At 45.7% G+C, this 13943-nt stretch overlaps 1 protein-coding gene across 2 annotated transcripts; it reads left to right on the plus strand.

The window, feature by feature from the left end:
• The first annotated feature begins 452 nt into the window (after positions 1 to 452).
• LOC133923644 (probable WRKY transcription factor 35) lies at positions 453 to 3840 on the plus strand. Of its 2 annotated transcripts, XR_009910653.1 has the most exons (4): positions 453 to 1435; positions 1990 to 2130; positions 2972 to 3712; positions 3815 to 3840. XR_009910653.1 is itself a non-coding variant. In XM_062368926.1 (3 exons), exons 1-3 carry the CDS (start codon positions 819 to 821, stop codon positions 3624 to 3626), a joined length of 1413 nt encoding a protein of 470 aa, XP_062224910.1. In that variant the 5' UTR covers positions 453 to 818; the 3' UTR covers positions 3627 to 3840. The 2 variants fall into 2 exon arrangements, 1 of the variants encoding a protein (XP_062224910.1); XM_062368926.1 differs by having other exon boundaries at positions 2972 to 3840.
• The last annotated feature ends 10103 nt before the right edge of the window (positions 3841 to 13943 follow it).

The raw sequence follows: 13943 nt of genomic DNA on the forward strand, positions 1-13943 counted from the left end.
TCCGTCCGTCAGTGGGTCAAGAAGGCAGACCGCAGATGAGGGCAGGGCAGGGCAGGGCCGGGGCGTTTCGAGTTTTTCACCATGCATGCATGCAGCGCGGGAGCGGCGCCCTGCTTTTTACCACGCGACAAGCGCCCATGCCGCCTTGCGTATGGAGGTGGCACGCCGGCCGGCCTCTCCCCCACCTCCCGCGCCCCGGCCCTGGAAAAGGTCAGCCTCCATCCGTCCGTCCCTAGTCGGTCAATCGTCCGTCAGCGGCATAGGCATGCACACACATAACCATAAATTATTATTATTTTAAAAAAATTGCCAAAAAATAATAGTACAAAACTGCACAACCCATCACTCTCTTACATACTACTAGTTCTTATTTATTGTCCTCTTGGAATCCAACTCAAGTTACCCATCTCTCCTTCTATCTCTATTTCAATCCTGTTGCTTGATTGGTGTAAAGAAAAGATAGCTCACTTTCCGCAGCCCATCTCTCACATCCTGCTTCCCCTCCACCCTACCTCCTTTTCTGCCCCCACAAAAGCAAAACAAGTTTGCTTGCTAGCTTGCTAGCTACCTCCAAGCAGATCGACCAAACCTGGAACTTCTCAAGAACTGCCCTACCCTAGCCTTCTTCCTCCCAAAACATGCATAGCTAAATCTAGCGCCCTTCGCATCACACAGCTCTTGGCTAGCTAGTAGCTAGCCTCGGTGTGAGCTGATTGGTAGCTACAGAATTATTGAGCGGTTGGTAGCTGCTTGCAGCTTGCATCCACTATAGAGGCAGCGAGGGATCGGCAAAGGGCGCCCTAGCAGCTGCTAGAGCCATGTGCGACTACTTCCTTCAGAGGATTGAGGGCGACCAGGCGGGCGGGGACCTCACCGACATCGTCCGGGCCGGCGGAGCCATATCGGGTAATGCCGAGGTGCCGTCCACGGCCGGCGAGTGGCAGCTCCAGGCGGAGCCGTTGCTCTTCCCGCCGCCTCCGTCGTCGTCGGATGGCTGCGCCGAGGGTACCGGCGCCGACGTCTTCGGCGGTGACCCTTTCTCTGGGATCTTGGACCCGTTCAGCAGCGACTACTCGTCAGGCGCCGACTTCTTGGACCCCATGCCGGACGCGATGGCCAAGGTCGGCTTCGACACAGCTGTTGGCGGCGGCACCGGCTGCGGAGGAGGAGGTGACGGCGGCGGTGGACAGCTGTTGGACTTGATTAGGAAGCCTATCTTGCCGCGGGGGGTGCAGATGCCGGGGGTTGGCGTGCGGGCGCCGATGGTGCTGCCGTCACCGTTGTCGCCAAGGGCGATACGGCCGTACCCGGCGATGGCCGGCGACATGGTCAAGCTTGGCATCACGGCCGGGCAGATGGCCGGGTGCGCCATCGACGCCGCTGTCGTCGGCATGCAGATGTCGTCGCCTTGTGCCGCCGGCGGGATCAAGCGCAGGTTGGGCAGATAGATCTGCGTTGATCCAAGAACAGTTATGTTGCATCTTGCATGTACATATATGATATATGATATATACGGCATGCTTGCTAGCTCGTGATCTTAGGGAAAGTTCTGCGATCTCTTTTCGTCTGTTTCTTTTGCTGGTCTTCCTTCCGTGCTCTGCACTGCACCTCCAAGGAAAGTGAGAAAAAGATGGAGGATTCCAAGGATTCCTCGGCCTGTGGCACTAATTGGCAAGATCGTGCCTACAGCTCGAAATTTTAGGCACGAGAGTCATCATGAACACATGGTTTGATCGGCGGGAATATTTCTGAATTGGCAAACAATGCCTATACATAGGGTTCTGTGCATCTAGACCTAGCTGATTTTCTCCCCGTCGGCTTTTGAGTTTTGAAGCTGGTTTTTGAAACCGTAGTAAAGTTTAGTTAGTTGCAAAATTTTGAACAAGTTAACTTGCTGTAAAAACATTGTGCACTTGTAGTTCTGTAAATTAATCATGTGATTATTGCTTCTTATCAAAGTAGCAACTTGCGAATGATCGATGTGCGCAGGAAGAACCAGGCAAGGAAGGTGGTTTGCATCCCGGCGCCGACAGCGGCCGGGGGAAGACCCACTGGGGAGGTGGTTCCTTCTGATCTCTGGGCTTGGAGGAAGTACGGCCAGAAGCCTATCAAGGGTTCTCCCTATCCAAGGTATGTGCGATCAATTAAGCTTGAAATTGAAAAATGTCCTGGTGATAAATTGAAGATGAAGCGTATGAATTGATAAGAATACTAAACAAAGCTATGTCCATAATTATACAATTCTCAACTCCACAATTTAGTGTCTGCATGATCGATACAGGTTTGAGTTTGCTGAAAGATAATTTAATGGTTACCTAGCGAGATAGGTAGCAGGTAGCAACATGGATGGGCATGCTTCTAATTCTCATATCCAATTACTAGTTTTCCTATCCTTCTATGATAGATTGGCATTTTTTTGGGGTGCACATCATAACAGATAATTACTCTATATAAATATGTGGCAACTTAATTAAGAAGGGATCTGTATACTTAAAATATGCTTGGGGTGAATGTACCGATCCATGTTCCAAGGCATACACACTATCAATTTAGTTGATTATAATTTGAGCAGTTTTTAATTTTCTTTATGCCAAGTGTACATAGCTCATTCCACTAGCTAGAGTTACTTTTTTCTTTTTTGCGACTAGCTAGAATGATTTTAAGGCCTCCTGAACAGTTTTTATACATATGATATGTTAGTATTTATTCTCTTGATTAAAATGAAAAAAATGGAATTTTGGTGAAATCATACTAAGGACAAGACAGATTTACAACAGTTAGATGCGGTTTTTATTTAGCAAAGCATCAGATCTAAACTTGAACTTCTATTTTTTGTATTGGCACATAAGTATTGTATATGAAGTGCAACTTTATGTTACATACTGGTTGTAATATCAGAACAAATCATGAAAAGGTAGGTGCATGCTGACTTTAACAAATATTTTTGTCCATTGAAACGGACGATATTCAGAGGGTACTACAGATGCAGCAGCTCAAAAGGATGCTCAGCACGTAAGCAAGTGGAGCGCAGTCGAACTGACCCCAACATGCTCGTCATCACCTACACCTCTGAGCACAACCATCCATGGCCGACTCAACGCAACGCGCTCGCCGGGTCAACTCGGTCTCACCACGGCAAGAATAGCAGCAACTCATCTTCCAAGAGCTCACAGAAAGAAAAGCAACAGCAACCAAATGTTAAGGAAGAGCTAAAGGATCAGGCCACGACGACAACCACTAGTACAATTACTACGAGAACTAGTACTTCCCCAGTAGCCGTTGTGAAAGAGGAGACGTTGGCAGGATCAGAAGCACTGGGGGGAGTCATAGATGCAACAGGAGTAGTAGACCACAATATTGCACTCATGGACCATGTGTTCAGTGAGAGCTACAAGCCGATGATACCGGAGGCCGGGCACTCCGACGACTTCTTCTCCGACCTCGCGGGGTTGGAGTCAGATCCCATGAGCCTAATCTTCTCCAATGAGTACATGGAACCAAAGCCAAGTGGCGGTGATCATGCACAGGAGAAAGCAATAACCAAGGACTTGGATCCATTTGACATGCTTGATTGGTCTACTACTTCTTCAGCACGCAGCTCATTTGAGCAAGGAAAGAGAGGTTAAACCTTTGGCACAAAGCATGCATGTCTAATGCATATGTGCACACATACATTTGATCACCAGCTAATAACCTGAAAGATTACCACAAGGTCAGCAAGGAAAGATGAGAGCTTTTTTTCACTTTTCTTTTCCTCTTTTTGGTTATTTGCTTCTTATTATCATTGTGAGAAAGATTGAATTTTCTTGTTCAGGTTTATATATGAACCTTATTTTTTAAGGTTTGTGTCAGCTTTGTGTACTTATATGCATGAGATGAGGAGCTGAGGGGGATTCTGTCTCGCGTGCGCGCACGCTCCATGGGATCTGCAGTGTTTATGGTTAACATTCTATGTGGTTGGAGAAGAGGATAAAAAAACGGGAGGAGAAAAGAGATTGGGGTGTGAATTCGTTTGTGATAGATGGAAGAACAGAAGGAGAGATCTACGTCCTTGAAGATGATGTGACCGAAAGCAGGAGCAGGGCTTGCAACGGAAGATGTATGTTATTGTTACAACTTACAATAGCTGGCCATGCTGGGGACAGCATATATTGGATTCTCTGGATGGTATATATTTTTGTCACTGTGCCAAGGAAAATGCATTTACTTTTTCCCTGTTCATCCTCTGGTGAGGAGCTACCCCAAGACAGGAAGTATTACTCAGCTAGTACATGTGATATAGCACACTGATCTATTTAGCACCGTCACACATATGTAGTTAGTACGAGGTGTGCTACCACTACGAGAAAAACAGATAAAAAAAGCACTATATAAGTGACAAGTCGTAATATGACTCGTCACTTATGATAAAAGTAAGAGGTCGTAGTTGTGACTCGTCACTAAATTTGATCCGTCACCAATGACGACTCATCACTCACAAGTCATCATAGACCAGTAATTGATGACTTTTAACCCGTCACCAATGACTAACTCATCGGTGACGGGTCTCATAGGCCTATCATAACTTGCCCCGTCACTAATGATATTATTCAGAAATACAGAAAATAATTTAAACATTGCAAAAAAAATATTTTTATTTTATTTTTCTCTTATTTTTTTTCATTTCAAAACCACTAGAATATAAACTATTGAACATTTTTGTTCAAGTTTGATGTAAGGGGTAACGGCTATGGACACAAACACTCATTCTGAAAATGGTGCAGAAACTTCTGGAGCCGAGAACTCAATCTTCCAAGCTGTTTTAGGCCTTGAAAAATTTGTTGAACCCGACAAAGTGGGCGAGAAACGAATGTAACTTTTTCTGTAGATGTCCGTAGAGTCAAAAACGTCCAAATCGGAGTTCGTATGCAAAAGTTATATCCATTTAACCGAAAGTACTCCGAATCAACTGATTTTTATGTCTATTGTAAAATTAGCATTAGTGACGGGTCATAACTGTGACATGTCACTTATGACCCTAGACATAATAGTTAAAAGAATTATTTATCTGAGTCCCTTCAGGACGCACGCGAGGTTGAGGTGGTTAAGCAGCTACGTGCGCGAGGGGTCGTCGTGAGTTCGATTCCCATAGAACGCACATTCTAAAAATAGTATGAAAAATAGATAGAGACACGTGACGAGTGGTGATAGCTTGAGTTGGATTGGCTTGGGTAAAAAAATATATTTTTTAATTTTTTTTCGCGTCTAAAAAGCACGAAAAACGTATATCAGCCATAAGCGACAAGTCACAAACAAATCATAAGGGACGGGTCACAGTTGTGACCTATCACCAATGACCTTAATAAGTGACGGATCAAGTTTTGACCCGTCATCAATGACCTACCACTTATTACATGTCATCAGTGACGTGTTCGGGGTGAACCCATCACCTATGACGGTTATGACTCATCACTTTTATCCATTTTTCACGTAGTGTACATTGCTACGCCACACGTACATACGTATATATGCAGATTCCACCTTTCAATTATCAGATTATTTGGCCCACAAGATTTACACCGTTTCCCATCCAACTATAGTACCTGCACAAGTATGTAGGGACAGTCATTTCTGCATACGTACCCTGCTCATCTTTGTGTCGCAGCTGAAGTATGCGTGTGCACAATGCGGTCGAGGAGTAACGCATGCATGTCTGGGTGGTGTCTCTGTTCTAGCTGCAGGACGAGCATGTGCACTTGTCCTATGGTGAAATATATCGAGGATTCACCAGGTCATTAATACGGATAATATCCAAATATCAAATATACTCGCTGTGTGATCCACTGAAAGAAAATAAGTTGTTTTGATGAACATCAAATAAAAAACTTGCTCTTCTCGACACGCGTACGAAATTGTAAGTGGTGTGTTTTCCGTCAGTCTGTGCATGATGCATATATAATTGCGTAGACGCACGCGTGTCTCGATCCACAGCCGGGGATTGTAATGTGAAGTCAAAGACGTACATGCCAATGGAAGAATCAAACTTGATATGGACGTTGCGCCTGCTGATCAATGGATAATAACCTGTTATCTTAATCGGATAATTTTATAATATACCATCAAATAACTAAGTAATCTTTAATATGTTATTTATTATGAGGATAACATGTGAAACCTGTCTTAATACATGACAAGATATTTAGTGATAAATCTTAAAATCTCCCATCTTAATCTGTCGTCCTTACTGTACGCACTATTACATAATAGATTTTATATATCGGCTCTCATCCCTGTTCGATCGTCAAAAACCAGCAATAATAACCGTATCGTTGTCTGTTCGTAAAAAAAAGTATCACTACCGTTCTAGAAATAAAATGACAGTGATAATGTCACTGCTAGTTGTTAATACAGTAAAGGTTGGACCAGACCCGAAATTTCAATGGATTCTAGTTTTGATTTGCCTTGTCACGTCCGGCTCTATCTCTCTCTCATCTCTTCACGCTGGCCACACCCCACCCTAATTTTTCTAAGTTCGAGCCTCCTCATGGTCCTCACCTCTCTCTCCCTCCCGGCCCACCAGCCTCCTCTTCCCCCACCAGCCTCCACACCTTGTCCCTTCAAATCCCCCCAAGCCGCGCCGCAACTCCATCGGCTCGTGCCTCTACGGCGATGGCTCCTACACCGTCAGGGACTTCTCCATCGAGACGCTCATGCTCAGGGACTTGTAGCTGGACAACAATGTCGCCATCAAGTGCGGCCACAACAATGAGGGGCTCTTCGTTGGCGTCGCAGGGCTACTGGCGCTCGGCGTGGATCTGGCGAGGTGTCACGACGACGGCGTGGAACTGACTACCTCCAAGCATGGGGCACCTAGATCTGGCAAGGACATGGTAGATCCAGCGAGGGATTGGGCGGATCTCACGAAGGGCGCCAGCCTCATCCTCTCCCACGTGTCAGCGACACCCTGGTTTTCGCCCTCTCCTACCTCCACCTCCCCATCCTGTGACAGAGCTTGAGCATGTATGTCATCGTCTTCCTCGCGGGTAGCATGGAGGGAAGGGCGGCGGCAGCTAGATCCATAGAGGAGCTCCACTGCAGATCCATAGCGGATGGTGGAGGACCACCACTGTGAGGAGTTCCACAGCAGATCCAACGCGGTCTTCGTCCTAAGGTGGCTTTGTCGGCGAGGAGCTCTATAGCGAGGAGACCACGACGACTCAGGAAGGCCACGGTTTGAGCAACGGTGGTGGCGGCGGACCATGTCGGTATGGCGGCCGCTGAGCTAACTCGATTTTGAGTCGGCTCGTTTCTTTTTTTTTTGGAAAAGGACAAGGCTTAGGATCTAACAGTGATAATCCTCTTCCTATCATTGCCTGAAATCCACTAACAGTTTCAAAATCAACAGTGACGAAAGATTTAGAAACAACATTGATCAATGGTTGTTTTTTTTTATAGTGACAAAAGCCTGCCTGCGTACAGCCTCGCACGCCGGCAGCCAGCAGGGTGGTCGAAGTCGGTGGTGCTCACAGAGTTGGTTGGTGCGTCGGACGCGGGGGCCGGGGCACGGCTGCCGCGCGCGTGAACGATCGGGTAGAGTTGCACGCAAACCGATGGTGCCCCCGCCGCGTGGTCGCATCGTCCGTGGAGCTCCTGTATGATCTGCACAGCGGCCACGACGACTGTGATTGGGTCGTGATGCGTCCAATAATTAGCCATTCAAGCGCTGGGGCATACCTGTCCGTCCGATAAGAACTACACGCCCATGAACCGACGGGCCATGCGCTGCCGTGAGTAGCCACGCATGCGTGCATGTCACTATTGGGAGTGCCAGGCAAACCTGGCCTGATCGATGCCGAGAATTGAATGGTCCAAGAGAGCAAGGATCGGACCCCTGTGCTGGCACATTTGGATGTTCAGAGGTGGTGCATGCATGCAGCCAATAGCCATGCACCAAGGGCATTTTGCAGACTTGCAGTGTCTTACGCTAGAACAAACTAGTTAAGGTCTGTGGAACGTTAAACGTTGGTTCTGTGTCATGGGAGCCCACCACAGGTGGCATTTTTGAGACATCCTTTTTTGTACTCTTTTTACGACCAGTGAGCACAATTACCTGCTCGGACTACTCTCTTTCTTCTCTCTCCGTGTGTGGGAGTAGCAAATATGCCCTTGACGGCCCAATAAAAGCGAACAGATACGTCACTTTTTATTTATGGCCCAAATGATTTCGGGAAACCAAAAAGGACCCAGCCTTGTTTTCACCCCCCTACCCAGGGGGAATCCAGGTGTAGCTGGAATTCCGAATGATTACTAAGGCCAACTCCAGCGCTGGCGCTACAGTACCCAGCAAGTACTGTAGCACTGGAAATTGGTATCCATCAGCTACCCCGTCCAGTGCGACAGTGTCAAACAGTGACGCTACAGTGTTGCGGAGGGAGCGGGCCTACAATTTGCGGGCTGCTGTAGCAACACTGTTCATAGAGGCTGACAGCGGACTCAGAGAGGGAAAAAGAGGAGTAGAAGGTAAGAAATGGGATAGCTGCTGGAGATGAAAAAATAAAGGATGCTGTAATAGTGATAGGGGATGCTGTAATAGTATTTTTGAGAATGAAAATTTGAGGTAGCTGCTGGAGATGGTCTAAGATTCATTTTTTCCTTTTATTAGTGTGGTCCTGTGATTCCTCCCCTGGTGTTTATTTTTACCTGCATCTCTGCATCTGGGATGTGCCATTTGCGCTGATGTAGCCATGTCCAGTTCAAACTGTTCCTCAAATCCTGCCTAGTGTAACAGCAAGCTTATCCGCTACCAAGTTCACAAAACTGTTTTGATCTCGAAAACCGCTCGTCGACGATTACCACAAAATCTCGGTTATCATGATAACTAGGCAAAATTCACTCTGTCAAATTTGAAATTTAGCGAAAATTAGGACCAAATCAACCGAATGGTAACCCGTCTCGGTTTGCTACGGTTACTCTGTCGGAGGGTGAACTCCTGTCGCAGGGACCCTGGGGGACCCCTTTTTAGAGATTTGGCTGGGGGGTGATCCTGAATATGTTCGCCTGAGAAATAAATGGGTATGAATGCGATGGCCGGCGGTGCGGAATGATCTAATGCGGAAAGGAGTAAATGCACTGGTGTTTAGACAGGTTCGGGCCGCACGGGGGCGTAACACCCTACTCCTGTATGAATACTATAAATGCCCTGAGGAAGTCCCTCAAGGATGTTGCTGGTTACAAGAATATTGGTCTATCTTAGAGCCTAGGGCTCTTTGTTCTTTGGCCTATCTCGTGTTGTTCACTTCTCAGCCGTTGTTTCTCTTGTGCTGTATTTTCTCACACTACCGAGCTCTCCTCTTTTTTTTTATGCCGCCGGCGGCTTTAAATACCCACCGGCAACAGCGTGCCCCGAACGGGAGGGGGAGCACGAGTTTCGAGACACCATAAATGGAAAGGGCGTCATCATTTCCTCTGGGCGAAGTGACCGGGGGTAGAAAATGCGTAGCACGCCTAGGCATCCATCACCATAAATGTACTGGCAACGGGCGCCGTGGAGAGGGTCCACCGGGCAGCCGCAGAGCGGCCCGACGTGCCCGCCCTGTCTTGTTCCCTTGCCACAACAGCGCGGCAGACGGAACGCCTCGGCCCTTATGACGTTATCCCGAGATGGGCCGAATGGCACGGGATGGGACCCGTGCAATTAATAACCTCACGCCCCTCTGCCAGAACGTGGCAGGAACTAACGCTGAGCGCGGCGGGAGCAGTTGAAGGTGACAGGCCACGCACGCTCTTTAAATGCGGTCTTGGGCCTTTGACTGGCTGACACCTCATCGGTGGGCCTCTCGGGGGCCACTGCCAGGGGGCTCCCTGAGTCGTCGGGGTACCGAGTGCTCGGGGGTCGTCGTTCACCTCCCCAAGCACTCTCTCCTGAGAATGCCCTTTTTGTCGTCGGGGCACCGAGTGCTCAGGGGTACTGTTCACCTCCCCGAGCACTCTCTCCCGGGCACACTTGTACGGATCCTTGGGAAACCGAGTGCTCGGGGGCTGCTGCACGCAGCCCCGAGCACTCTCTCCCGGAACTTCCTTTGGTGGGTCCTCGGGATACTTAGGTGCCCAGGGGACCACCGCTAGCGACCCTGGGCACGTTTCTCCCGGTACTTAGCTTTCCTGGTCGTCGGGGGATTTGGGTGCTCGGAGGTCACCGTACACCTTCCCGAGCACTTTCTTCCCGGTACTTAGACTTCATGGATCATCGGGGAACTGGGGTACTTCGGGGGCCACCGACTGTGGCCCCGAGCGCCCTCTCTCAGGACTCGATCTTTTTCACCTTGCGGGAGAGACTCCGCGGGATGGTGCCATGTAGCGGATTGCTGGCCTGGCCTCGGGATTCGGGGACCCTCGGTTTCTGATACACCGACAGTTACCAATCGCATTTAGCGATTTATCGAGCAATTTTTTTGTATTTTTCTAATTGTTGGTAACCGTTCGAATTCATCGATAACTGTTCGGTTTTAGCGATTTATCGAGTAGTTTTCTCGAACTTTAATGAAGTTCAACAAAAAAAAAAATCAAAAAATAGCTCAACCTTGTAAAATCAATAACTAATTTATATGAGCTTCAAATCAAGTGAATTTTTTCCCCTGTAACATGATCTACATGATAAAAGTATTTATATTCATAAAAAAGTTAAATATTTTTTTATGAGAAATGTATTTTCTAAACCCAGTTAAATACATAGTTTACTCTTTTCTAATCCAAAAATCACAAAACCAATTTTGTTAGTCTTCTTATATGATCCTATGTCCTTTAAAAATACATGAATTCATAAAATAGCTATTGTTACATGCAGAATTGTGTAATATATATTACAACTAGATTAATTCATAACTAACCCATCACACCACCAAAATTAGTGAAACCACTTTTATTAGTTTACTTATACTATGCTTTATGTAGGACAAATAATGGTAGACATGAAAAAGTTAATTGTGGTGCTGTTTCTTAACATAATCACTTTATGCTTTGTGAACTTTGTAAAAATTATGGAGAAATTAATAAAATTCTAAATGAAGTGAAACTAATCTTAAAGATACTCTTAAGATACTCCCTATATAAGAAAAATATGTGTTTATATGTTAAATTTTTTCTTAACATAAGTTAATAAATGAGTTGTACGTTTTAACTTTTCTTTTTCAAACTTTCTCCTTATAGAATATGATACAAAAGATATTATTTATGAATTTTTTTCACAAAAGGTCTTAGAATTGTCTCTAGTTTTCTTAGATTTTTTTTTTAATTTTTGAATTTAAATTTAAAAATCGATCGGTTTCTATTATCGATGTGAAATGATAAGCTTAATTATCATAATTTTTTAAGCGGTAACTGTCACTAAATTGAACCCTGGTCTTCTCACGGCTTACCTGTCACCGCTGCTTGGCATTCCACTCACCAAAAGTCCTGTGCACACTTACGCGGCTTACTGTTATGCTGTTAGGCTTGTAACCATGAGAAACTCATCACGGTATGACTGGACTGTCAGGTACAGAGAAATAGAGGTGCACTTGGACTCCTGTACCGTTGGACGAGTGCTTAGCATCATCTCAACTGTTGGATCCTCTTTTGCAGCCCTTCACTTCTTTTCTTTTTTTTCTCTCTTGGACACTCTTCACTTCTATACTAGCTCTCTTCAACGCAAAAAAACATGATGAGAGTAGAAAATTATGTATTATTTAAAAAGTCTCTAATAAATTTCGTACCCACCCTGAGTCTCATAAATCCCATGCCTATCTATCGTTGCACCATCCGACGGCTCATATATATCTCGAAATGCATCTCAACTCGAGCCCCATGACCTTGATGGCCTGGCCCGACTCAGCCCCTCCCCACCTCCCATGTGCATGGCGTCGCCGCCACCAACATGATGCTCGCCTCCTTCGCCCACACCCTTAGCCGGTCCGCGCGCTCCTTCAAACCATGCTAGGTGAGTCTCCCCTCCCCACCCTTATCCTCTTGCACACATCCGTCGTGTCCTGGTGGAGGCGGAGGCAGAGGTGGAGATCTGACATTTTACTATTCCTTTTAGGGTTCCAGCTCAGAGGGCTTGGTGGGCTCCGATAGTCGTAGGCGCCGCCGTTGTCGTCACCGGTCCATGACAGGAAGAGCGATGGGATTTAATTTATCTGCGAATACCTAGCAGCTACATCGGGGGCATTGGGCAGCCCGCCACAGGCAAGGCTACGGATCAGAGATACCTCCTTGCAAGCTTTGGCTGCAGCTGCTCGCATAAGGGTTAGGCATCAGCGGCAAAAGCTCGCGGCTTGGCGGTGGTGATGGATCTCTGAAGGTCTTGCTAGTGGTCACCGGTGGACCTCAAAGGTCTTGGCGATGGCGGCTTGCGGCCAGGAATCAACACCAACATGCAGGTTAGGTGTTCAACCGTGTCCCGCTCAATCTATCTCGTGCGAGAAGGATTCATGCAGATCTAATTTGTGAAGAATATTTGTTTCCTTTTTTTTCAGATGGGTCACGCAATGTCCCTGCTACCATGTATCCAAGATGCAGTAATCAAGATCAAATTAGATGTTCAGGCATGCCTGTGGACTAGCTATTGCAGCCTCACAGGTATCTGCACACTTCCTCTGATACCACTTCGGCGTTTGTTAGGTGTTTGAGCATCCCTGTTACTCTGTTAGGGGATTTGGCATTTAGTCACTAAATATTTTTTTGTGTCCTTTTGGTTAATTAATCATAAGTAGCGGTAGACAAATTTCGAAGGGATCTAATTTTGGAAACACAATTAAGCAATTATGTATACTAATCATCCAACTTATATTGGCTATAACCATGTAAGTAGCTAAATTATGCGTTGGTCCAAATTGGATAATGTTTAAAAAATGAATATTATTTTAGTGAAGCAAAACAAACAGATTCATGGTGATGGTGAACTTGTATATTCTTTGAACCAAATTATTGCTGTTAAACTGCTGCAAGGTGCCAAGGTCTTATTTTTGAATTTGATTAGCAGGGGACCGTACAGTGGACATTTTCATTCTAAATGTTAAATTCCTATCTGATGGACTGCTGCAGGATGGCATCATATTGCAAACCACCTTGACGATGTTCATGCTAGAGGTAATCCTCGTGACGAAGTCCTGTGAACTTTTTGACAGCACTACTCTTCTCTCTGTCAGGTACGTTTTAAATCCATGACCGTTTCATTTCATATCCTACATTTCTAACCTTTTGTTTTGGTCTTTGCAATTTTATCCTCCCCTGTTCTGCAGTTTGTTAAAAAAAAGTTCTGTAGTGTTTCACAGAAGGAAGGTGCTGAGTTTATATACTCTTCGTCTCGCTGCAGGGAATACTGGAGATGATCTGTAAGGTATTGCGAGACAAAAATTGCAGCAGGGTGAAGGTTAGGCTCATAGATAATTAACTTAGGTTATACCATAGAGTGCACGATGGGTCTCTGCAATGGTTCTTACGTGTTATTTTGTGCAGATCTCAGGTATGTGCTACAGCACGTTACTTCCTTAGCATTATTCCCATTGTTCTACAAAATTTGTTTCAGATTCACAAGATTAGTTTCTACCACCTCAAAATTAGTACAACTCAAGAGGAAATTATGTCTTTGCTTGTGTAAAGATGGTTATTTTGGTGAAAAGAAGAGCAGGTACATTAATTTATATCTAATTGATATAAGTTCCTCATGACAAGAATATAAATGTTGCAGCCTTCCCTCAAATTCTGGAATACGCGCTTTTCAAAAAGGACTCTAGAACTTCATGAAATAACTGAACTGCATTGCTTTAAGTAACATGACTTTTTATCTGAATTATGTGTTTTATATTTCTCATGGACTTTAATGTTTCTAAATTTCTTTTTATTTTATCTCTACTACTAAAAGATACGTAATAATTCCTAAAGTCTTCCCGTTCACCACCGTGTTTTGTCCTCCTCCCGACGCCGAC

This window comes from Phragmites australis, chromosome 7 (assembly GCF_958298935.1).
Source record: "Phragmites australis chromosome 7, lpPhrAust1.1, whole genome shotgun sequence".
Classification (NCBI taxonomy): domain Eukaryota; kingdom Viridiplantae; phylum Streptophyta; class Magnoliopsida; order Poales; family Poaceae; genus Phragmites; species Phragmites australis.